We start from the raw sequence: 25,786 nt of genomic DNA, 5'->3' as shown, positions 1-25,786 counted from the left end.
AACAAAAATACTGTCGTTTATAACTGGGTAGCTTATCAACAACAGCAATTTGTTTCTCTCAATTTTGGAGGCTGGGAAGCCCAAGTTCAAGATGCCAGCACATTCTGTGCCTGGAGCCCACTTTCTGTTTTGTGCCATGGATGGTGCCTTCTGGCTATAACCTCACATGGCAGAAGGAAAGGGCTAGGAATCTCCCTGGGGTGTCTATTATAATCACCTCCCAAAGGCCCCACCTCCAAGTACCATCACATTGGGCATTAGGTTTCAACATATGAATTTTAGGGTGTTCAAACATTCAGACTATAGCATCTATGGAGCTTCCTGCCTCATCTTTTATGTTATACCTTCATTTGTTTATTTTTAGATGAACAGAAAAGAGGATGCATTATTTTTTCCTAAGAAGATACTGTGAGGTTCATTACTGGACAGAGTATACCCCAGCCTCCTGCTGTGCTGTGTGGAAACTGATGGAGGCCATGTCTACAGTCCCTATCCCAGCTACCTTGTTAAAATCATAGACCATCAGAGCTAAAGCAGACCATGGAGGGTGCCAGTCTACCCCTTCCTTTTATAGATGAGGGGTCTGGGGTCCAGAAAGGGGAAGAAAGGCCCAGGGTCTTAGGATAAATTAATGGTAGAACTTAGTTAATGGTAGAAGCAGAACTAAACCCAGGTCTTTCACTACTAGTCCTGTGCTGTTTTCCATTGTGAGCCTGAGAAAGCTTGTGGATATCTATACCTATTTTTCTACTTAAGAAAACAGGCAAATATGGCCACCTGGGATTTTTTCAATAACATTTGTAGAGAACTGTTGAGTTGGTGTAAGTGTAACACCTTGGAACTTGGTCTCTTGGAGCTTTGTCTCATGTGCTACTTATATCCATTTAAGGAAATTGTGGTAAAACACTTCCATCCTCATATAATTTTAATGTATTGAATTTTAGTTTAATGTAATTAAATTTTAATTTAATGAGATGAATCTGATTACTACTAACTCTGTCGTACCACACTTACACAATCACTTTTATTAAAAGATGCCATAGTAGAGAACTTTATTGATTAAATTGTATAAAAATCATTTTAAAAAAACCTTTCAATAGCTCTCTGTTGCTTTCAAGATGAGGCACTAATTCCATAGCAATACATTCTATTCCCTAGTGATGTCTGGTTCACCAGACATTTTTTTGGAAACTGATTTCTACCATGTGTCTCCATACATCTTATTTTCTGAACCCACTAAACTGTCAACACTCTTCAAATAATGTTCATTCATTTATTGTTTTGTTTGATCAGTTTAGTTTTATTAATCGTGCACATGAGATATAATAATGCACAAGACACACAGGGTTCCTCTCCTGGAGGACTTCATGGCCTGACAGAGCCCAGCTGTTTGACATATCTGTGCTTTTCTTCTCCTCTCCTCTCCATTTAGGAGGCCTTTCCAGCCCTTTTTCTGGGAGGTCACGTCCTGCTTATTGTAGAGTGGGTGGCTCTCACGTCGCTCCCTGATGAAACCTTGCAGGGTCTCTTCCAACTGAGGACAATAGTGTTTCCTCCTGAACATCTCAGCACAGAGTCGACCTGTCATTAGCAGGTATTTTATTCTCACGGTTACCACATCAAATATCAGGTTCATGCACAAGATAGTAAAGTATTTTGAGGGAATAAACAATGATTTATTTTCTTTATGTTCCCTGTGTGCTAAGCAGTTTGGCATGTAGTGAGTGCCCAGTGACTGAGGAAAGGATAAAATGTATGGCTAGATAAAAATGGAGATACAGATAAGTGTAGAAGGAAAGGAAAATAAAAGCTTTGGTAGAAAACTGGGCAATAGCTCACATTTCATCCCTTCACCTGTCTCCTTACCTTAGCCATTAAAAAATTCTTATACACACACACACACACACACACACACACACACACACACACACACACACACACACACTGGAGGTAAGTTGTTGCAGAGAACAAACACGGCCATACTCCTCCCCTGGCACGTGATTCACATGACATATGTTCAAGACATAGTCAAATCCCTTTCTGCAATAAATTTTCCCTAAGCTGTGGTTGTTTTTAAAGATGACTTGCAGGCTAATGACTTACTCCAGCAATGAGCTGCAAGTTTTGTGTTTAATCTTTGAAGCCAAAAAGCACAAGGGGTGATCTAATTAAAGAAATTACTTATGTGACTATCGTCTAATACATATATTAAAGACAGTGCCTGCTGTGAAATTACCTGGCAGAGAAGATCCCGAGGCAAGGTTAGTGTCCCGCCTTTCAGCTCACGTGTATTCTTGGCCTGCTGCGCCAGTTGTTTTGCAAGCAGGACGACCTGGTGAAGAAAATTCTCATTAGCATCACAAAGAATCCTGTATTTTGGTGATACTTGCATGGTTACAAAGAGAATTATGAGTCTTTTATCCTATGCAATAAACCAGTAAGAGAAATTCTTATGGTTCTAAAGAATCCTGTTTTATTGGAAAATAGATGTTGGATGAAGAGGATGAGGGGAAGTGGGCAGTGAGGCAAGATAGAAGAAATGCCTGCCATATATGCTAACTGGGAGGCATTTGGGGGGAAAGTTTAATATTCTTTTTTTAACATTTATTTTATTGAAGTATAGTTGATTTACAATGTTGTGTTAGTTTTCGATGTACAGCAAAGTGATTCAATTATACATATATATATTCTTTTTCATATTCTTTTCCATTATGGTTTATTACAGGATATTGAATACAGGTCCCTGTGCTATACATAGGACCTTGTTGTTTATCCATTCTATATATAATAGTTTGCATCTGCTAATCCCAAACTCCCAAGCCATCCCTCCCCTATCCCCCTCCCTCTGAAAGCATTAGTATTCTTTAATGAAGATTTTATAATTCATTTGATCTTACCGGAAACAGGTAAGTTTAAAAGTTCAAGGGTGAGGAAAAGATCCAAAGAAATAAATAAAGAATTTCAAATTTAGAAAATCAGAGCTAATGCCATCATTTACCAGGAATGTTACCTTAACCCACTCCTTCAGCAGTCTGAGCTTCTGTTTATGCATATGTAAATCAGGCATATAATAATAAGAATAATAGTTATTAACGGGTGGCTGTGAGGATTGAATGGGAATAATGCTGTTCACAGTAGTTTTTATTTTTTTTAAAACAAAGCCTAAATTATGATCTTTAATTGAAAAATTATACCAGAGAGACCACTGATCTTAGAAGGAGGAAGCCTGAGCTGTATTTTGGCTTCAGTCACCAATGACTATGTAATTTAAGGTATGTCTTTCTCAGTCTTCAATTTCAGAATCTTTAAAATGAAGGCAGTGGCTTGGTTGATTCTTAAGGTTCCTTCCTTTCCAGTTCTTGTGTTTGGTGGTTCTATATCTAACTTTTTGTAATAAAAGTCTACCACTTTTATTTTTCCAAATAAAAAATCCTAAGGAACAAATAGGTTAAGCTGTTTGCCCAGGCTCTCTCAATAAGCTAACAGCAGTTATGCATTAAAATGCAAAACCCCAGAACTTGGTGACTTAATGCTGCGTTAAGTTGCTCTTTTAGATACATACTTATTACAGTGGCTCCCTAAGATTAAATACTCTGAAAAGAAAATGAAAGGTTGGCATTTTAGGGATACTGCCAGTACACTTCTCTTGAAATCTTACACGCATTTTACTAGCTTTAGGAGAATTGGTTAGCAAAGCCGTACACACTTTAGTTACACAGAGTATGCAACAGGGGGCTCTCTGACAAAGAAGAAAATTAGTGAGACACACATTTAGGCCTGATTCTGCTTCAGAAGCAAAATTGATCTTGCTTGCAATTTTCAAAGAAGTAGAAGTGAGATGCTGTGCTATTACAGGGCTCAGTTAGGGTTATAAACCGTGGGGATGTCAGTACTGAAGATAACTTTTTAATGATTGCAGGACAACAATGTGATACTGGATGGTTAGTGTTCTGTCGGACAGAGGCAGCCATACCCCAAATCCTGGTAAGGCATTCTGGGCAAGGTCAGAGCTGCTAGCATCCTCTCCTTGGTGAATGTCTGGGTTGAACAATAAGGAAAGATAGAAGAAGATTAGTTCAATGGATCAGAAGAAAGTGTCAGACCTGGAAAGGGGCATTAGAACCAAAGTGATAGAATGGAGAGGACATCCCTTTGGAAGTCAACAGATTTAAGTCCTAGTTTCATTACTTTTTAGTTCTTATCCTGACTGATTGAATTTAATCCTCTGTCAATGTTTTGTTCTGTAATAGTGTAATAATAATGTCTATCATGCTTGTCCTACAGGATTTTTGTGAGGATTAAATGCTTGAGAACACTTAAATCATAAGGTGTGATATGACTTTTTCTCAAGCGGTTCATGCAGTCTCCCAGTTCATACACATCTTCAGCTACTGAGAAGGAAAAAAGATGGGCCTGCTACCAGCCACTCTTAGATGAGAGCATCCTTCATATCAGATTTTCCAACTCTGTGCAGCTACATGTAGGACAAAAGGAAGAGCTCCAACAACCATCACCAGCACACCACCATTCCTTCTTCCCCCATTGCCACCAGCACCACATTGCGGGGAGGTGACTGGTCTATTAGTAAGAGGCTGGATCCAGACTTCCTGTGTTCAGATCCTGGTCATTCCCTTTACTAACTTAGAATCTTAGCCAAGTTACTTAACTTTTTTGTTCCTCTCTTTCCTTGTTGATAATAATGATACCTACTTCATAGGGTTGTTGTGAGAGTTAAGTCAGTTGATATATATAAAGTGCTTCCACCAATTCCTGGTAAATAATTAGCTCTCAAAAATATTTGTTTTGATTATTATTGCCTTTATCCAGAGTTACAGAGAAGTGCTGTGTGGTAAAAGATAACCAGTAAGGTTTAGTTCCAGGGACTGAAGGCATCTAGCTATGAGCCAGGGGGTGAAGGATAACTGATCACTCCTTTTACTCTAGTTAACTACCCTGAAGTTAAAAGGAGGATAAAAGGGAATATCCTACTTTGTGTCACATACGTGGTATGATGTGGGTGAGCATATAGAGTCACAGGATTTTAGAGAGGGAGGAAACTTTGGCATTCATCTGGTTAATCTCATTTTAAGTATGAGAAAATGGAGACCTAGAGAGGAAGAATAATTTGTCCAAGGTTCCATATTGAGCAAATAGCATGAAAATGAGATTTCAGCTCAGGCTAGGAGTAGGCCTATTGGAAGAGACTGCTTCTGTTGACTCTTCTCACTATAGAATTATCTCTTTCTTTCATCTGCATTTTTACAAAACTGCTTCTTAACAGTCATCCGTGATATTGCACACAGGAAAAAAAAAAAACCCAGCAATAACAACCATCTCTGAAGTCCACCTGTGATGGGAACAGCTTTATTTTACTTTGTGCCATCTTTGCAGTTAATAGACCACTTCATCGTTTCTTATTCCTCCTCCACCACCACTCACTCAGAGATAGAGGAACCCATTTTGAACGAAAATTGAGAGAATTTAGCAACTTCAGAGAGTATCATGGGGATCAGAGTCATTTATTCTCATGACAATCTTTGCTACAGCTACTAATGTCCTTTCTTTTTCGAGTAAGTGATCACATAGAACATATTTGGGTACTTTATATTCTATACATTTTTTCTTGTTATATAGAATACCTAACTAAATGTCACTCCTGGTTTCAGGACCCTTCCAAAAGTAACCTTTCATTAGAGAACTTAAAACATACAGATCATCAGTTATTCTTTTAAAACTTTATAATTTTATAGATGAGTAAACGGATGCCCCAAGGTTAAATGACCTTTCTGTGGTGACACAACTTTCTTCTCAAAAATGCCTCCTAGTGGGACACATGCTTACTCTCCAGTTTTGAAGATAATACTTTGTATACAGTAAATTAAAAATTGTCAAGCAGGAAGTGGGATGGTTGCCTTACCAAATTCCTAACTTCATGAACGTGACAATTGGGAATCCACCATCCAATATCTCGCCGTCTTCCTCGCCATGCTTTGGGATATTTAGTTCCAAATCATTTTGTAAGAATTTTTCTCAGTTTATGATAAGTTTTCTCAAACTGGTTTTGAGTTTTCCAGAGTTGTGATTCTCCTTTTTCATTCTAAAAAGTGAAGGCAAAGATACTATATTTACAAAGATTTAAATATTTCCTTCTTTCTACCATAAATTGAGTCTCCAGATTTCTCTATGATTACTCATGGTAGAAGTCGTTGATCTTGTAGCAGACAACTGCATCTTCAGGACAAATAAGTATTTTTACATTCTCTGTGGTGGGCCTAACAGTTTACCTACAGAAGCCCGTCTGTGCAGGGAACTCATAGAGTTGCTAACACTATTCTTTGCCCTCCTAATCCTTTTCCTTTGTTAAGCTCATTAACTTTTGGTTACTTTTAAGTCTCCTGTCTCAATGTGGGATCTTTCCTACAGAGGAATCCAGAAGGGTCAAGGACCATCCTCTGCAGAATTCACTGTGGTTTTGATTCACACCATAGGGGCTTCTTACACTGGCCTTTCCTGGGGTGCTTTCCTCACTTACATTTTCATAGGTTCATATGTTTTCTTTCCCTTAGTCTAGAATGCCACAACTCAGGGGAACAATATCATTTAACCTCTCAACTGTTAAGAAGTGACACCTTTGATCAGCTATGCGGCTGATCAGCTACGTGGCCTTTACGACACATGTTCATGCCATATAAAAGAAGTCGTAGCCCTGTGCTTTCTTCACAGTTATCCTGATCTGCTTCCTTTGACTGTCTCCTTGAATCTTGAATCTTGAATCCATTTTACTGTCACTCTTTCCCAGTAGCAGTCAGTTTCACCATTCATTAATCATTACCTTTTCACTTTCTTAAAAAAGGTTTGCCAAGTATTGCCTTGGATGCAGCCTACAGTGATTTTGATTCATTGTTTACCCCAGCAATGCTGACTGTAACCATTTTATAGAATACCCATTTCAGCTCTTGGAACCCTCCTCCTGTGGTTTTGTCCCTGATCTTGACTTGAAAGTCTCTGGTGATGGGAAACTTACTTTCCCATTTTGGGAAGCAGTCTATCTGATGGTTGCTCTGCACTTCCTTGTATATAACTGCTTAATGGAATCCAGGTTTGCCTCTGGACACACAAGGTGCCTTTCTTTTTTTAATAAGAATGTTTCAGATGCTTGAAGATAGACATCAACTTTCCTCAATTTCTCTTTCCCTGGCTCTAGTTATTAAACTGGTACTTCAAATGAGGTCATGATCACCAGAGAACGAGCAACGTGGATGCCTCTGACTTAGATTCTGAGTGGCCTTAACTCATGGGTTATCTTAACTTTTCTAACACTTTAAGAGTATAGATAGTCCCCTTATAAATTCATATGGTGGTTTAATCATCTAAAAAGTCACGAAGAAAGCTTTGGATTTGGTGTCAGCTAAACTAAATTTGAATTCTTGACCAGACCCATACTTCAGACAATTAATTAACCTTTCTGACCTTTAGTTTTTTCATTGTACATGTGGATAACAATATTGGCCTTATGTGGTTACCCTGAGGATTAAGTAAAAGAACCTGTATAGAGCCCAGTACTGTGCTTGGTGCATTGCAGGTGCCTAATAAGTCTTATTTTCCCTTCTCTTTTCTACCCTATCTTTCCTTTCCCTCAAATACTATTTTTTAAATTGAAGTATAGTTGATTTACAATATTTTATTAGTTTCAGGTGTACAGCATAGTGATTCAGTATTTTTACAGTTTATATTCCATTAAAAGTTAACAAGATAATGCCTATAATTCCCTGTGCTATCCAGGATATCCTTGGTGCTTATCTATTGTATACTTAGTAGTTTGTGTCTCTTAATCCCATATCCCTAATGTGCCCCTCCCTATTTCCCTCTCCCCACTGATAACCACTAGTTTGTTTTCTATATTTGTGAGTTTGTTTCTGTTTTGCTGTATACATTCCTTGTTATTACACTTTAGATATGCGATATCACACAGTATTTGTTTTTCTCTGACTTATTTCACTCAGCATAATATTCCCTAGGTCCATGCATGTTGCTCAGAATGGCAGAATTTCATTTTTTTATGGCTGAGTAATATTCTATTATATCTATCTATCTATCTATCTATCTATCTCACATCTTTTTTATCCAGTCATCTGTTGATGGACACAAGATATGGTTGCTTCCATATCTTGCCTATTATAAGTAGAGCTGCTATGAACATTGGGGTACATGTACCTTTTTGAATTAGTGTTTTCATTTTTTGTGGATATATACCCAGGTGTGAAATTGCTGGGTGGTATGGTAGTTCTATTTCTAGTTTTTTAAGGAACCTCAATACTGTTTTCCATAGTGGTTGTGCTAATTTACATTCCCACCAACAGTGTACATCCTCACCAACATTTATTTGTAGACTTTTTGATGATAGCCATTCTGAGAGGTGTGAGGTGATAGCTCTTTGTTTGATTTGCATTTCTCTAATAATTAGTGATGTTGAACATCCTTTTATGTTTCTGTTATTCATCTATATGTCTTCACTGGAAAAATGTCTACTCAGGTCTACTGCCTATATTTTTGGTTGGGTTTTTTTTTTTCTTTTTTTGATACTGAGTTGTATGAGCAATTTATATATTTTTAATATTAACTCCTTGTCAGTTATATCATTTCCAAATATGTCCTCCCATTCTATTGGTTATCTTTTCATTTTGTTGATAATTTCCTTTGCTGTGCAAAAGCTTTTAAGTTTAATTAGGTCCCATTTGTTTATTTTTGCTTTTATTTCTTTTGCCTTAGGAGACAGATCCAAAAATACATATAAATATTGCTAAAATTTATGTCAAGGTGTTCTGCCTATGTTCTCTTCTAGGGGTTTTATGGTTTCTGGTCCTACATTTAAGTCTTTAATCCACTTTGAGTTTATTTTTGTAAATGGTATAAGAAAATGTCCTAATCTCATTGTTTTACTGTAGCTGTCCAGTTTTCCCAGCATCACTTATTGAAGAGACTGCTTTTTCTCCATTGTATATTCATGCCCCATTTGTCGTAGATTAATAGACCATAGGTATGTAGGTTTATTTCTGGGCTATTTGTTCCATTGATCTATGTGTTTGTTTTTATGCCAGTACCATACTGTTTTAATTACTATAGCTTTGTAGTATAGTCTGAAGTCTGAGAGAGTGACACCTCCAGCTTTGTTCTTTTTTCTCAAGATTGCTTTTGCAATTCGGGATCTTTTGTGGTTCCATATGAATTTTAGGATTATTCTAGTTCTGTGAAAAATGTCATGGGTATTTTGATAGGGATTGCATTAAATCTGTAGATTGATTTGGGTAGTATGGTTGTTTTAACAATATTAATTCTTCCAATCCAAGAGCATGGGATATTGTTGCATTTCTTTGTATCATCTTCAATTTCCTTCATCAGTATTTTATAGCCTCCTTGGTTAAGTTTATTCCTTGGTATTTTATTCTTTTTAAAGTAATTAAAATCCTGTTTAATGTGATTTTAAACAGGATTGCTTTTTTACTTTTTCTTTCTGATAGTTCATTATTAGTGTATAGAGAAGCAACAAATTTCTGTGTATTAATCTTATATCCTGAGACTTTGCTGAATTCATTTATTAGTTCTAATAGTTTTGGGGTGAAGGCTTTAAGGTTTTCTATATAAAGGGTCATGTTATTTGCAAATAGTGACAGTTTTACTTCTTCCTTTTCAATTTGTATATCTTTTATTTCTTTTTCTCATCTGATTGCTGTGGCTAGGACTTCCAATAATATGTTAAACTGAAATGGTAAGAGTGGGCATCCTTGTCTTATTCCTGGATTTAGCAGGAAGGCTTTCAGCTTTTTATTTTTGAGTATGATGTTAGCTATGGATTTTTCTTAATGGTCTCTTTTATGTTGAGATATGTTCCCTCTAAACCCACTTTGGTGAGAGTTTTTATCAAATACTTTTAACCTATACTTTGAATGTAGAGGTTTCAGTTTATGTTTTTGAGTGATTTGAACTAAAAGGCCTGAACTAAAACCCAATGATTCCTTGACTGACATAAAAATTGGGGTTAATATAAGGCTTTACTGAAGGCCAGTGTGTAACAAAGGAGATTACAACACAGAGATAATTTGCAACTAACATCTAGATAACTTGATATCGTTCATTCTCTGGAGTCCACAGCTCTAGACTAGTGTCTTAGGAGTCTCTATGAGGTTGTTTTCCTATATAGTTTCTGGCCTGATTCTGTTTGATAGAGGATTTCTTCCCTTGATGGTCAGGAAAACTTTAAGTGTGGATGGATTACTCAAAATCCAGGTACAAAAAAGAAGAGCATACCTTACTCCGTGAGTTAAATGCACCTTCCCAAGCCCATATCTTTTTTTTATCTGATGCCTGAAACTATGACTTTCTACTCACTTTAGGGAATAACTCTTCCCCTTCTGAGAATGTTGTGGGTTTACACTAGGGTTTTATCAGCGTAGCATCATCAGAAAAAGGTAGCCCAACATCTGTGCTAGATGCCCAAAGGGGATAAGGGAAAACACATTCCCAGATTAAGACTATGTGTTTTCCTCTATATCAGACATTTGTTTGTTTGTTTCTTTTTTTTCATAGCCACTACTTAACTGATGCTATCAGAGATTAAAGGTGATACCACTATCAATAAAAGTATGCCTAAGGTTTTGCTTAAGGTAAAACTTGAGACTGTTCTTACTTATCCTGAGCATGTATTACTTTCAAGTCAAAATTAAATCAACACACATTTACAGAGCATGTACTATAGTCAAAGTGATGTACTAGATCCTCACAGGAACAAAAAATGTAAGTCATGATTCTCACTCCCAAATTCTATTTCTACTCTTATATATAGATCATATTTAGAATCTTTTTTATAATAAAATCCACTTATTTTTAACATAAAGTCAACATTCTTTCCCTGGCTTTTGTCCTCAGAAAATAATAAATGCTCTGGTTACTTATCTTTTAAAAGCCAGCTATGGCTATTTCCTTGTCTTTTTCCTTTTTTGGGATGAGAGGAAGAACTGTCAAAATGAAGAGAAAGGAATGGCCCTCTTCTCCATTGCTGTATTCTTAGCATACTCAACCAACTAGAGACAATTTTCTAGCTTACGTTTAAAGAGGTTTCTTTTCTATGATTTCTAGTGATGACAATGTATACGTTGTCTAGAATGGGATTATGACCTCATGAGATCCCATCTAGCTAATACTGCATGTTTAAAAACTAATATCTTGTCCAAAACATTACAAAAATATTATTTCTCCATCTTGCTCCAAATGCTGTTTAAATAAATATGCTTATGCAATCATCTTGTTCCTTTCTGGATATCTGAGCACTGAAATGCTTATTTACAACTATCTATCTATCTATCTTGGCTTTGACTGGGTAAACACACAACCATCTACACCAGTATCCTCTTGATTTCATGTTGCATATGCTGTATTAGTGGGCAAAATTAAGCACAGGGGAGTATAACTTTATGTGAAAATGATTGTTAAGTGAATAACTTAGAACTTTACTGAGTGCTTTCATTTACTACTCTGGAATTTTTGAACATTTTCTTGTCTCCACAGCATTCCAAAAGGAAGCTTGCCAAATATTTTTATTTTTTGTTTTGAGATATTTTGTTTAGCCTAACAATGTGAATTTAGAGGTTTGTAGATGAATGATGCTACTCTTCATACATCCATCTACTCATCTACCCATCCATTCATTCATTTATTCATTCACTCGTGCATATGTTCCTTGTTTCAAAAACCAGTGTTATCTTTTCAATATATTATTTTAAGTAATCTAGGTCATTTTACAGGCAGATAAACTTAGGCTCACACAAAGTAACATTATGCAAAGAAAGATTATTCTAAATCACATATTCTTTCTACTTTATATTTTATTTTTAGAGAATTCTAAAAAGTTAGGACTAGAAAGGACCTTACTGGTCACCTTGTCCAAACTCCCATTTGATCCCCTGACAGTTTTCTCTAACCAGATTGTATATTTCAGTTATTTCCAATAAAATCTTATTAAATATCAAATAGGATCAGTGAGGTCTTTCACTACTTGTTATTTTCGCAGAGCCCAGTGCTATGTGCACACAGAGGACAAAATGTGAATTTATGACAATTTTAATAATATAATTTGAGTGTCAGTCATGTGCTGGGTGCTGTAAGAGACTGCTATTTCAACAAGATCCATCCCCTGAAAATTTGGAATCTAAAATTAGAAATGGAGCAACTAGGTCCATGGAGAAAGCAGCTCAGTACAGATGGGTGACAGCATGAATGTTAGGATTATCAAACGATTTTAAGGTCATTTTGATCATATTCTGAGACTTTAAAAATTGACTACTCATTTTATCTGATGTCTGTGCTCTCTTTTTTCATTATTATATTCCTTTTCTTCTCTGAATGTGAGTGTGTGTGTGTGTGTGTGTGTGTGTGAGAGAGAGAGAGAGAGAGAAAGAGAGAGAGAGGGAGAGAGAGAGAAATTGAGAGAAGAGAGGGAAAGATCAGAACTGAAACTCTACACCTAAATATAGGGGTGGAGGTTGGTCAGGGCAGAAATCTAGGTACCATGTACCCTCTCAGGCTATCCAATTTTAATAGATGGATTGAATTTAGGCAGATTTTTGAGAGTATTGATGAAGCAAAATGATCAAGTTGGAAATGTGGAGGCTACCCTTGAATTAGCTTTGAGTTTGTTTGTTTGAGTTTGCTTCTTGATATAAGAATAAATGTTTCATTTTAAACTTAAAAAGATGGATGGATGAATTCATTAATTAATTCATTTAAGTATTTATTGAGCATCTGCTATATACTAAGTGCTATTTTAGGCACTGGAGATAGGAAAGTAAATAAAATAGACAATCTTCCTCTCCTTATGGGTTTTACATTCTTACGAGGATCTTCAAGCTACATTACTCATCTGGAAGGAAGGGGTATCACTGAATTGGTGACACTGGAAATTAGAAAAGGGCTAAAATGATGGAGAATCACTTGGGGCAGTTTTTTAATATCCTCAATCCAGCTAGGAAGGAAAATAACCAAGTGCCAAACATGTGTTTTAAGCCAAACCAATGTACATTTTTTTAGGAATAGGAATGGGAAACGTGTAACTTTATCCTCTTACAGATTTCTCTAATTTCTGTTTTGATTTAGTTTCCCTGTAGTTTTCTCATGAAGCTCAACTTAAATTACTGAATTAAGGAGGAAAGTATTTGGAGGCCACAACCTCAGAACCAAAGAATACCCTCTTATGCCAAGGGTAAGAAAACCACTATCTTAGTTCCCTGGCCCAGAGAGATGTAAAAGCTGCAGAGGGAGGAGATTTGGGACACTTGAGTCCCCTGGTTCTTTCCAACATTGAATGATCTCTTCAAGGTCATTTATAAGATGTGAAACCCTCCTAGGGGAGCACTAGAGGTCAGTGAATGAAAGGACACATAACATTCCCATTTTTTCTTTATGTGACCTTAATTGGGACATGAGAGACATTGAGGTCAGAAGACCTGGATTAAACTCATGTATCTTCACTCATCTCTTGTGTGACCCTGGGAGATTACATCACTTACTGGAGTCTCAATTTATCTGTAAAATTGAGTTATTATTATCTCCTTAATTTTCCTCACAAGGTTGTTAAGAAACTCAGTGAGATAATACATGTGAAAATGATTTCTAAACAGTAAAAGACTATATCAATGCAAATGATAATTACATTCTTATTTTAAATTGTATTACATGAATATAATTATTCATGATATCATGTTTTTATTGACATATAGTGTAACATAGAGGATAAAAGAGGAGCTCTGGAAATAAATTAGTTACACTTGAACTCTACCAATTCTTAACTGGGTGACTGACTAAGCAATGTAACCTCTCTGTGCCCCAGTTGCTTCATTTATAAAATGAGGATAATGACAGACCATACCTCATAGGGTTGCTATAAGGATTCAGTGTGTCAATAATTGCAATGCAGTTAGAACCCTGCAGGGAGCTTAGCCCTGGCTCACATTATTTATAGCTTATGTTTCTTATTAAAACAGACATTCTCCAAAACATTGATAATTTCTCTACTTGGGCAATAAGGATACTACCCTTAATCTGTGTCATAAAGAAGAATTAAATATACTGTCTTTCTTATTTTGAGAGATGACCAAAACCAGACAAACATATAACATGTAGTAATTCAATTTTGAACTGTTGAATAAAGCACCATAAAGGAATTCACCAATTATTAGAAAGTAATTGTTTATGTTGCTGTTGTCAACCTGTTTTAACTGACAATCTGAAAGAGAAAAGGAAATGGAAGTAAAGCCATTGTACGGGATAATATTCATGGAGAAAAGGTCTTCTTCTGCCCGTCAAGCTTGCGGTGTCAGAGGCTGGTGAGCTCATATTCACCAAGGTCTGAGTCAGGGCCCGATCTCAGAGCAGGATGATATACGAGGAGAGACGATTGCCCTCCGCAGCTGGCTGTTGACTGCCCTTGCCCACAGTCACCCTCTCACTCCACCTCCATCCTCCCCTCTGTGCAGGCTGCTCCCCTGGGCCCTCATTTTAAGGATTGAGCCTGTTTTGCACGTTTCCTGACAGAAACCAGAGATCTGGGCTCCTCAAATACGGAGACACTTTTTCCTGTTCCAAAATGTGCTGAAGGTGGACCCAACAGGCCATTGTTACTTTCTCCAGTGTCCGCTGCCTTCCTTTCTAAAAAGAGAATTCTTTGTGCTTCAGCTTACTGGCGAGACGGCAGACTGCTTTGTCGGCGCGTCACCCCTAGCCCCTCTCTGTGGACCCGGGATCCTTTAACGGGCCGGTAGTGTTTGCTCCTGGCGGAGGGACGGTCCAGAGCCGACCGGAGCTGCAGTTCCATCGTTCTGCCTCTGAGAATTTCTCATGCAAACCTCAATCACGTAGGATTGCGTAGAGAGGAGAAAAGGGGAACGACAGAAGACGGAGAAGGGGGAGAGGGGTGACGGGAGGGAGGGGGAAGAGTCTGGGAACAGAGGGCGCGAGGGAGGGGAGGAGGACCCGAGCTCTCTGCGCTTCCTTGCGCTCCGGGAGCCTGGCCCCCAGGCTGGCCCCACCTGGGCGCTCCCAAGCTCTCAGCGGGTGGGCGAGCAGTGCCAAAGGTACACCGGCGGCCGCCCGCGCTTCGTCCCACCCTCCGTCTCGGTGGAGGTCGTCCCTGCCTGGAGTTTCCTGGGGAGCTAGCGCTCCAACCCAGCGAGCCGGCTAGGCGGCGGCGGTGGCGTCCAGGAGCCGGTGCGGCTCGGCGCGCCTGGAGCCTCAGCCCCCGAATGGGACTCAGCCCTGAGAGCCCCCTCCGGGGCCTGGGGAGGAGGCGGCGGGGGGCACCCCGCTAGCCCGCGGCTCCGAGCTGCCACCCGCGCAGCAAGTTGGCCGAGTTGGCGGCAGCCCGCACCTGCTTCCTGGCCCCGGCCCCAGAGTCTGCGTCGGGCCCCGAGGGCCCCAGTGGTACACTCGGCCGCCTCCCGCCCCCCAGACCCGGCGGCCTAGGGGGCCCCTCTTGCGCCCCGGGCGCCAGACCATGGTGGGCAGCTCCGAAGCGGAGCCGCAGCCGCCTCGAGCAGACGTCGCCCGCAGCCAGCCCCCGCCCCACCCGAGCCGCCGCGCGGCTGTTCGCAGCGCGCGGGTCCCTTCCTTCCTCGGCCGGGATGGGCCGCGCGGGACTGAGTGATCGGCCTCGCGTCCGGCGGGTAATCCCCATCTGATCTGATGCCTGTGAGCCGCCGACTGCCGGGCCGCGCGAGTCTGGGAGCCCCGGGCAGCGCGGCGATGACCTGATCCCGAGCTCGCTAGGGCGCCCCCTCCTTCCCTCGCTCCCTCTGAGCCTGTGCGGAGAGCGGCTCGGTGCGGCGGCCCCGGGCGGACCATGGCGGGCAGCTCCAGTTAAAGGCGTGTGGGCGCCGAGCTGGAGAGGAGACCTTCGGCATCGCTGCCTTTTGAGGGGGCTTATTTAAACTACTGAGTCATTCCAGATTTAGGATTCCCTAAATAATCACCAACTGTGCCCGTCTTGTGCCAGAAAGAAAGAGGAAAGAGAAAGAGCACCTGCTCTCGGGACCCCGCGTATCCGCGGCGCTCGCCTCTCGCGGGTTTCTCCCGGAGGGGTGCCTGGCCCTCGAAGATCTCCCTCCCTCCCTTCCTTCCTCTTTCCCCGTCCCTCCTTCCCTCCCCCCTCCCTCGCCTCCCGCGCCTCCCGCTCTCCTTGCAGCGCTGCTGGCGGGGAGTCGCGCTCGCCGCAGCTGGAAACAGCTGCCCCCGCCTGGCGCCCCTACCCCGACTCCGGCTAACCGCTCCCACTTCGCGCCTCTCGGAATTCCAGAACTCGGGCGGCGGGCCCCGGGAGAACCGCAGCCGGTGCGATGCATTCCGTAGACCTCACCCAGCCGGGACGGACCTCCTAATCTCCAGAACTGCGGGCCGCAGGGAGTTAAATTGCTGCCTTCCTCTCCTCTCTTGCGGTTGGTGGCTTGTTTTCTAAAGGAACGTTTTATTCACTTTTTAGTATTTTCTACCGGGGGCACGCTACCCGCCTCGGTCCAGACTGCTTTGTAAACGGGTTTTATATGTATGTATGTGTAGATATACTTTGGACACCTTACAACGCTTGCGCCTCCAACAGAGGCACGGCTTGTTGTTTTGGACATCCTTCTTCCCTTTCCACTTGATACTCCGAACGCAGTGTGACCAAACTCCCCACTGCCCCTTGGACGCGGATCGCCTTGGGGTGCAAGTTTGGGGTGCAAGAGTCTAGTTAACAGGAAGGCCTGGGACGGCCCCGCCCCCGCCGCCAGCGGTTGGGGAAGTTTACATCTGGATTTTCACACATTTTGTCGCCACTGCCCAGACTCTGACTAAACGTTGTGGGCGCCGGGTTTTCGGTACTGCGGCCTTCTCAAATATTAGCACTGCCTCCCCGCGCCTGCCCTGTCCCTCCAGGCCGCCGAGGTCCTGCCCTCGCCCCGGCGGAGCGTGATCCCGAGGGCGCAGTGGAACCCGGGGCCTGGGGCCCGCGCTGAGCAGCTATGGCTGCAGCGATAGCCAGCTCCTTGATCCGGCAGAAGCGACAGGCGAGGGAGTCCAACAGCGACCGGGTGTCGGCCTCCAAGCGCCGTTCCAGCCCCAGCAAAGACGGGCGCTCCCTGTGCGAGAGGCACGTCCTCGGGGTATTCAGCAAAGTGCGCTTCTGCAGCGGCCGCAAGAGGCCAGTGAGGCGGAGACCAGGTCAGTAGAGGTACAGACGGTGGGCTCCCTAGAGGCTGACACCCCCCTCCCCTTCTGAAAAGCACCTGGGGGCATCCATGGAAGAGAACCAGGATCCCCCTCTTCCATTCTGGCCCCCGTTCTCCAAAAATTTTCAGACATCTTTCAGTCGCCCTCTGTAAGTTAAAAGCGTCTTGTCCCATATTCAGGAAAACACTTTATACCTTGATGAAACCACGGTTTGACTAGGGTGAGAGTTACATATATAGATGCTCCTGGTCCCATAGAGCTTGTAGAGTCCTTGAGGGCAGTGACCACCTCATTCTCCCTCTCGCTCTCTTTCTCATCTATCCCTTCATCCGTCCATCCATCCATCCATCCATCCATCCATCCATCCATCCATCCAGTGTTTAATCTGCCTACTGAGGACCTAAATATAAATAAACCTTCCTCCCTATATCTCTCATAACACTTAGCACAATTCTTAACACATAACAGACACTTAGTAGACACCAGATGAACTTAAATTTACCGTCTTTTTCTAAATCTTTCTCTAGCAACACATCATGTCCAGTCTTTCTCACATTCTGATCAATTTCTCACCTCCCCATTTTTACCCATGCCCTTTCACTTCCTTTTACACAGACCTCCTTTTCCTATTCTCTTCCTCCCATTACTCTCATTGTTTCCAATGGCTCTGCTCATTAACTTTTCTGTCCTATTACTCCCATCCTTTGCACACTCACACTTACTTTTGGGACATTACGGGAACAACATAGTATCTGCAATTTGGTCACAGGGAGTGTAAAGAAAACTTTAGACTTATCAGAGATCTTCTAGGCCTGGCCTTTCTGAAGCTGATTCTCTTCTTTGGCCCTAAATTCAAATGGTTGTTCTTTGATGTGTCTCTGTTTACAAAGGGAAATTGGATACCTCAAAATTTCAGAGTGATTATTCCCATTTTAAGCCAGGCTACCTTGAGAGAATGAAAGCAGAATTTCCAAGGTCTGTGCTTCCATCAGACTTTATTGATCCTCTGGGTGTGGCCCACAGGGTCATTTGCAATCTGCAGATGATCTACCCTTACTGTGGACAACTGAAAGGAAATACTGTCTGGAGAGAAAGCTTGCTCTGTGTTCAGTTGACTAGTTTAGGTTAGCATCTTTGCAACTCTGACTGTCATGTTCTCCTGGGTTCCAGGAATGAAGCATATGGGCTAGGGTCATTGGGTGAAGAAAACACTTGGAAAGTCTGGACAAGTGGGGCTCAGAATTAGTTTAGAAATTTGGGATTAAGCCTTATGAAAAAGCCGTCTCATCTCATTTTTCCATTGAGTTTTCATGACGTTATTCACTCCCTAGTGGTCTCATTTTCTTATTCCGTGATGTTGATGAAATAGTAAATTTCAGGAGTAAACAAAAATAATTATGATCTGAAGGCAGGAGCTAGCTAGTAAAGCCTATTATTTTATATTCAATTAATATGGCCTGTTCATTTTATACAGGGAAGATGTATGCAAAATACTAGAGTTATCTCTGCACAGTAAATAATTCATATTAGGGGGAAGTCAAATCCGTTGTATTGTTGTGCAAGGATCATTTGGGGGCCATTTTCTCTCAGGGCTTATGTGGTCTGCAAGGGACTTCAAGGCTCTGAGTTCCTTGTGACTCTTATATCTCAGTCTCTGAAGTATGTTCTTGCACTCTAGTTGGGATAATAATGTTTGTGAATAGACCCTACTCAGCCTCCTCAGTTACAAACAAGGTCATCAAGATGATAGGTAGATTGTTTTTGTGAATGGATAAGATAAACTCGACTGATCTTTGTTGAAGTTGATTTGGAGATGAGTGATTTGCGTGGCTTAATTTTGCATAAGAAAATTGCTTCCTGTGACCTTTTCCTTAGCATCTTATTAGAAAATACAGACTTTGAGGGAATTGCTGAGTTTATTGTTTTTTTCAATGTTCATTTAATCTTTCCCTCTTTTTCATCTACTTAGTGTACATTTTGGCAAAGAGGATCATGACTGGTGAATTCCTTTAGCTTAAGTGTCACAGTAATAATCTGGCAGAGAGATGACAGGACCTGTTAAGACATGCCCAGTGCAAAGGCAGCACACATGTTTCTGTCCACCATGGACTTCAGTTTGTTATGAAACTTAGCTTAGAAGAATGGGAGCGTAGGGTGCAGCAGAGCTTTTGGGGAAGATGATAGTGTCCTGTTACTGTTACTAACAAAGCCAAACAATTAATCTGTTGATTTGCTGTCAGTGACTATGATTCACGTAGTATGGGATGAGCCTATATAGAGAGATATAGCACCTTCCACATCATCTCAATTCCAGAGAAGATTCTTTAGCTGGATTGGGAGGAAGTTGCTAAACACCAAAAGGAAAAACTATCTGAGCAAATCTGTTTTACAAGCGCTTTGATGTTATGTTCACTTAATATTTGAGTTATCCTTGAACTCACTAGCCCTTCTAAGCCATATTCTGTGAACTACAAACTGAGTCACAAATGGTAAAGTGGAATAACTTGTCCTGATAAAGAATTTCCACTCTGAATTTCTGTCGAGACACAAGTTCCATGGACCAGACTTGCCAGGGGAGAGAGCCTGAAACAGTGAAGCTAAGCCAGGTATTGGATGGGAAAGGCCACGGTTGTATTTCTGATTTCAGGGCTGACACATTGAGTGTCTCTTAATCCTTGTCTTAGCTCACCAAGTTCTGATGCGTATCATGTCGAAACCTCATAAACACAGAGGGAATACTGAAATTACACAGTAAAGGTCTCAGATTTCAAAATCATGATATTGCATTATGAAAATGTGAGAATTGACAGGGCAAGACCTCCCATCGTGCAGTTCCAGGACCACAGGGCACCTCAGATGCTTTGTGAGTGCCCTCCCTGGAGCACAGTGATGGCTTACACTGGGATTGTATAGCAAAATCCTTCCTAAGATAAGAAATCCTTGAGCCATAGCAAGTTGGTGGTTTATACAAGATTGCACATCTAGATTGTGGAAAGATTGGGGCTAGAACTTGATCCAGTTGATTCTTCTTGCCTGTGCACTTCACAACACAACACAGAAAAAAGTAGTATGATGAACTGAGTGTCCTCTGTCAAAGAATGGAAATAATTTTGTGCATTATTTATTTTTACCATTAAGGATTGTTATCATTATTATTTTGTAATTAGAACAGGAATACGGTCTCATAGAGGAGGTAACGGGTAGAAGGAGACATAGGCAATTGGGGTTCTAAAATGAACATCCTATGCAAACTATTATAAATAGGATGGATAAACAGCAAGGTCCTACTGTATAGCACAGGGAACTATATTCAATAGCCTGTGATACTGAATAATGGAAAAGAATATGAAAAAATGTATAATATGTGTATAACTGAATCACTTTGCTGTACAGCAGAAATTAACACAACATTGTAAATCAACTCTACTTGAATAAAATAAATTAAAAAAAAATAAAGTGACCATCCTATAGCAGCCTGCATTATAAAAGTAAATCCAACAGTGAAGACATACAGACAGTGCAGGAATAGTTAGCCCCTTAGGCACTGTGTGGGCTTTAGCTCTTTGGAAATGAAATGTTGGAGACCTTGAACTGGCACGTTGGCTGAGGGCACTGAACCATAAAAAAGCCTTTAGAACATTTCTGTTTGTGGACTTTCTAATAAAGAAAGGAGCATTCCTATGGTCATCATTACTACCTGAGTAATTATTTATATGTGAAATACCTGTATGAGCCAGACCTGCTGGAATATTTGCTTAAATGTTGATACCACTTAATTTGTCATATCTAAGCTATTAGCACATCCACGTGAATTACATGGCTTATTCATTTCCAATATTTGTTTTACTTTTGAATAGAAACATCTGTACAAATGATTGACTCCAGAATTATTTATGTTTTGACTCAGGAGTTGCTGCAGGTAATGGATAGCATTCACCGTCGGGAAGGGAAAGGTGTTTGTAGAATCTTTGAATGTTGGAGCAGCCAGGAACCTTGGAGATCATTCGTATCACTCTTTGAGTTTTCAAATGAGAGCCTCTCTGGAAAGTACAGAGTAGTTAGATAAGCCTAAATCTATGTATTTTAAGTGATTTTGTGATTTTATTATTTTTCTATACAATTTAATTCCTTCCCTCAAACCAGAGCATTAAAAAAACAGAAGTAATCAGGAAAATTCCTCACCTAAAAAACATTAGATGTTTTTCATAACTTAAGTTTTTGGTTTTATATTACCTCCCTCTTAAAGAATGATGTAGTATATTTATACCGACTGGATAAAATAAATCCAAGAAGTGATTATAATTTTACTAAATTTTGTTGATTTTCATTTGCCATTTTTCTGAGTCCCTATTTCTGCTTGTTTCTGAGTCCTTGTCTCTGTTATAAAAATTGAGGTTACTCAAAATATTTTAGTATTTTTCTGACTTGTTTTGGTAGATGTATAGTATTTAATAGCATACTCATTCAAAATTTTACTATCAAATATATCCTTTGATGTTGATGAAGGAAGCATCACAGAAAATAGAAACTTCAAGAAGAAAACTGACAAAAAAAAGGAGAAATGCTTAATCATGTAATTTATGGAATATAAATTAGATTTTTATAAATTGAAATAATTCTGGTCAATATATAGATTAAGAATACATTCACATGACAGGTGATACTTTACATTTATAGCCAGTAGTTTTATTGTATTTTCTCCTTTAAAAGTATGACTCATATCTGAACTACAAAATCAGCCTAATTAAATGATATTTGGCTTAATGTCTTGTTAAAAAAAACCCAGGCTTTTCTCTTTAGAAACCCATCCTAGGGTTTAAACTGATATTTTGTATGTGTTTTTTTAATCCTATTTTCTCTAGAGCAGTGCATTCTCATCAACAAATTATGTTTCCATTGTAAGATCGCTTTAAAATAGCAGGTACTGTGATCTCTTGATTTCTTTCATCCCACAGAGATCTCATCAAGCCATAACTCAGGATTAAGTCTTTTAAGTTTTAATGAAGTTGATATTCTTTTTTTTTTTTTTAAATTTATTTATTTAATTTATTTATTTTTGGCTGCATTGGGTCTTCGTTGCTGTGCACGGGCTTTCTCTAGTTGCGGTGAGTGGGGGCTACTCTTCGTTGCGGTGCGCGGGCTTCTCATTGCGGTGGCCTCTCTTGTTGCGGAGCACGGGCTCTAGACACGCGGGCCTCAGTAGTTGTGGCACGCAGGCTCAGTAGTTGTGGTTTGCGGGCTCTAGAGCGCAGGCTCAGTAGTTGTGGCGCACAGGCTGAGTTGCTCTGCGGCATGTGGGATCTTCCCGGACCAGGGCTCGAACCCGTGTCCCCTGCATTGGCAGGCGGGTTCTTAACCACTGCGCCACCAGGGAAGCCCGAAGTTGATATTCTTGAACAGACTTAGAAAAACAATTTGCAGGAAATGAGGCAGTCTGTATTTGAGGAAGCAATAGGAATATTTTAGAAGATCTTTAGAAACTAAAGCTTTGTCTCATACAATTATATTTTAAAGAAAGTACTGGGCTTAACAGTCAAAAACTATTGCTTTTAGTCTTGTTGAGAGCATATTTTTACATAGATATTACAGTGTTGATTTGCTTTGAAAAATTTGTTAGTAGTAATTAGTCTTTTCTTGTCTCTTTCTTGAGTACTTTGTCATAATGTATATTCGCTATGACTTCTTTCTAGAATTATTATAGATTCTATGAGAACTCTCATAAACAGTCTCATTAGACATAGGAGACCAAGTTAATATACTACATTTTGGATTCTATCTGATGGCCTACCCATCAAGCTACAGAGCTTTACTTGTTGTCCAAAGAGAAATGCAGCACATCTAAAGGGCTCTGACAGACATAGAGACACAGACCTAGAGAGTGACATACGGATACCGGGGCAGGGTGTTGGTGTGATGAATTGGGAGATTGGGATTGACATGTATACACTACTATGTATAAAATAGATAACTAATGAGAACCTACTGTAAAACACAGAGAACTCTACTCAGTGCTTTGCGGTGACCTAAATAGGAAGGAAATCCAAAAAAGATAGGATATATTGATATGAATACGTACAGCTGATTCACTTTGCTGTACAGCAGAAACTAACACAACATTGTACAGCAACTACACTTCAATAAAAATTAATTAAAAAGATAAAAAGTTAAAAAAAATAAAGGGGCTTCCCTGGTGGCGCAGTGGTTGAGAATCTGCCTGCTAATGAAGGTGACACGGGTTCGAGCCCTGGTCTGGGAAGATCCCACATGCCGTGGAGCGACTAGGCCCGTGAGCCACAACTACTGAGCCTGCGCGTCTGGAGCCTGTGCTCCGCAGCAAGAGAGGCCACGATAGTGAGAGGCTCGCGCACCGCGATGAAGAGTGGCCCCCGCTTGCCGCAACTAGAGAAAGCCCTCACACAGAAACGAAGACCCAACACAGCCAAAAATAAATAGATAAATAAATTTTAAATAAATAAATAAATAAATAAATAAATAAATAAAGGGCTCTGATTCTGAGGCCACTTTCTAAGCATCTGTGGGAGGGAAGAGCCTTAGATGCAAAATGTCTCTAAATTAATCATATATAATAATAACTTTTAATGATAACTTCCTTGACTGTCTAACTTCAGGATTTACAGAGTTTCTTCACAACTTCTGCCCCTTTTATTCTTCATAGCGATCCACTGACATAGTTAGCCCCATCTTTGCAATAAGAGAACTAAGCTTCAGAGTAGCAGACAGACTTGTTCAGGTTTATGGAGTCAGGAAGTGGCTAAACTGTTTCAGAAACCCCAGCCTGAACCCTGCGGATCATCTGTCTTTATCTCCCACCACCTCGAGCTAAGGAGCCTGAATCTGAAGAACTCAATGTGATTTGAAGCTGGGACACTCCAGTTGGGGGGAATCCGATGAAGAGTTCAAGGAAATGTGGAGGGTCATGTTACTTTGCTCTGGGGGTGATCTGGAGCCCCCAGGGAGGATCTCTAGTGAGGAGGAGGAGTGAAGTGGGAAGGCTGCTGGCGGTCTGCAGGCCGGTACTGCAGAAGCAGTCCTGTGGCTGTGTTGTCATGTGCTGTTCCCAGGCTCCTGGCTGGGATATCCCTCTCTGCATGCGGGAGCCTTGCAGATGTCAGGGGTGCCACCTGGGACACCTAAGGACCCACTGGGAGACTTGGGTCCAGAGGGGAAGACTTTCTTGACTATAAACATAAACAACTGCTTCAGATGTTTTCAGAAGTAAAGAGGTTAATAACAAGGTCAGGAGAGCCCTGTAGGATTTAGCCTTTACAAAAAAAAAATTTTTTTTAATTTAAAAATTTTTTTACAGTTACCGTTTAAGCGACTGTGTAGCAGAGTGATTAAGTTCATGGACGTTGGTGTGGGATCTGAATCCAAAGTCTGGAGATATTATTTGTGAGAACATTAGGCAAGTTTCTTAATACTTTGAGCCTCAGTTTGCTGATTTGTAAAATGAAAATACTATCTCTAGCATTTGTTCAGGAAACGTCTCTCTGAGGAAGAATCATGTAAGCTGAGTTCTGAAGGGTGAGGCAGGCAGAAAAGGATAGAAGAATGTTCAAGGCAGAGGAGAATAGCTTGCATGAGACTGAGGTGAGAGGGAGTTTAGTGATTTTGAAGAAGTTGAAGTGTAACTGGAGTGACGGGAGGAAGGGGTCCAGGTGATGTTGGAAAGCTTGGCAGGGCTGAGTTGTGCAGGGCCTTGGAGACCCTCAGAGAGATTGCATGTTTTAATCCAGGGTCCAAAGAGAGTCAGAAGTAGGTGGTGATATAATGTGACTTGCATATTTAAATGGACACTCTGGCTTTGGAGAGGAGAGTGGATTGTAGGGGAGCCAAGAGTGGAAGCTAAGGAATCATAAGGAGGCCGGGGCAGCAGTCTGGGCCAGCAGTTCTCAAAGTGTGGTACGCAGGCCCTGGAAGCTCCTTGGAGACCTTTCAGTGAGTCCACAAGATTATAACTATTTTCATAATGATATTTCCTAATAATACTAATTATTCATCTTTTTTCACTCATTCTGTCCCAAGTGTCCAACGGAATTTTCCAGAGACTAGATGATATATCCACAATCATCTGAAAAGGCTATTAAAATTTTCCTCCCTTTTAAACCATGTATCTGTGTAAGGCCAGGTTATCTTTAGACACTAAAGCCACAACATCTCACAAGAGATTAAATGCAGAGACAGATTTGAGAACCCAGCTGATTTGTGTTAAGGCAGACATTAAAGACATTGGAAAACACATAAACTACTTGTTCACTCATTTTGTTTGTTTTGGAAAATATAGTTAGGTTTCATTAAGACACCTATTTATATTAACAGTTGATGGGCTTATTGTTATTTTTAATAGATATTTGAAAAAATTTGTCATAATTTCTAAACATGGTAAATATTGAAAGATATAGGCCACATAAACAAAAGCTCTTTGGGGTATTCAGTAATTTTTTAGGACTGTAAAAGGGTCCTGAGAGCCAAAAGTTTGAGAACCACTAGTCTAGGTATAGATGATGTTGACACA

The 25,786-nt window shown here is 40.5% G+C and overlaps 1 protein-coding gene across 6 annotated transcripts in view; it reads left to right on the top strand.

The window, feature by feature from the left end:
* FGF12 (fibroblast growth factor 12) overlaps positions 1-25,786 on the top strand; it is a 538,421-nt gene that overhangs the window by 271,917 nt on the left and 240,718 nt on the right. The window contains exon 1 of one of the 6 annotated variants that reach the window (XM_082461588.1): positions 16,062-16,478. The exons of 4 other annotated variants lie outside the window; for them this stretch is intronic. Coding sequence is in view for 1 of the 2 variants with exons in the window: in XM_082461583.1 (XP_082317709.1) it covers positions 17,043-17,241 (199 nt within the window). In the remaining variant the exon portion in view is untranslated. One more of the 6 variants, XM_082461583.1, reaches the window with a different exon arrangement.

The sequence above is a fragment of the Balaenoptera physalus genome (assembly GCF_965194825.1).
Source record: "Balaenoptera physalus genome assembly, chromosome: 4".
Taxonomy (NCBI): domain Eukaryota; kingdom Metazoa; phylum Chordata; class Mammalia; order Artiodactyla; family Balaenopteridae; genus Balaenoptera; species Balaenoptera physalus.
The sequence above is the reverse complement of the archived record's forward strand: the minus strand, read 5'-3'. Positions and strand labels throughout refer to the sequence as shown.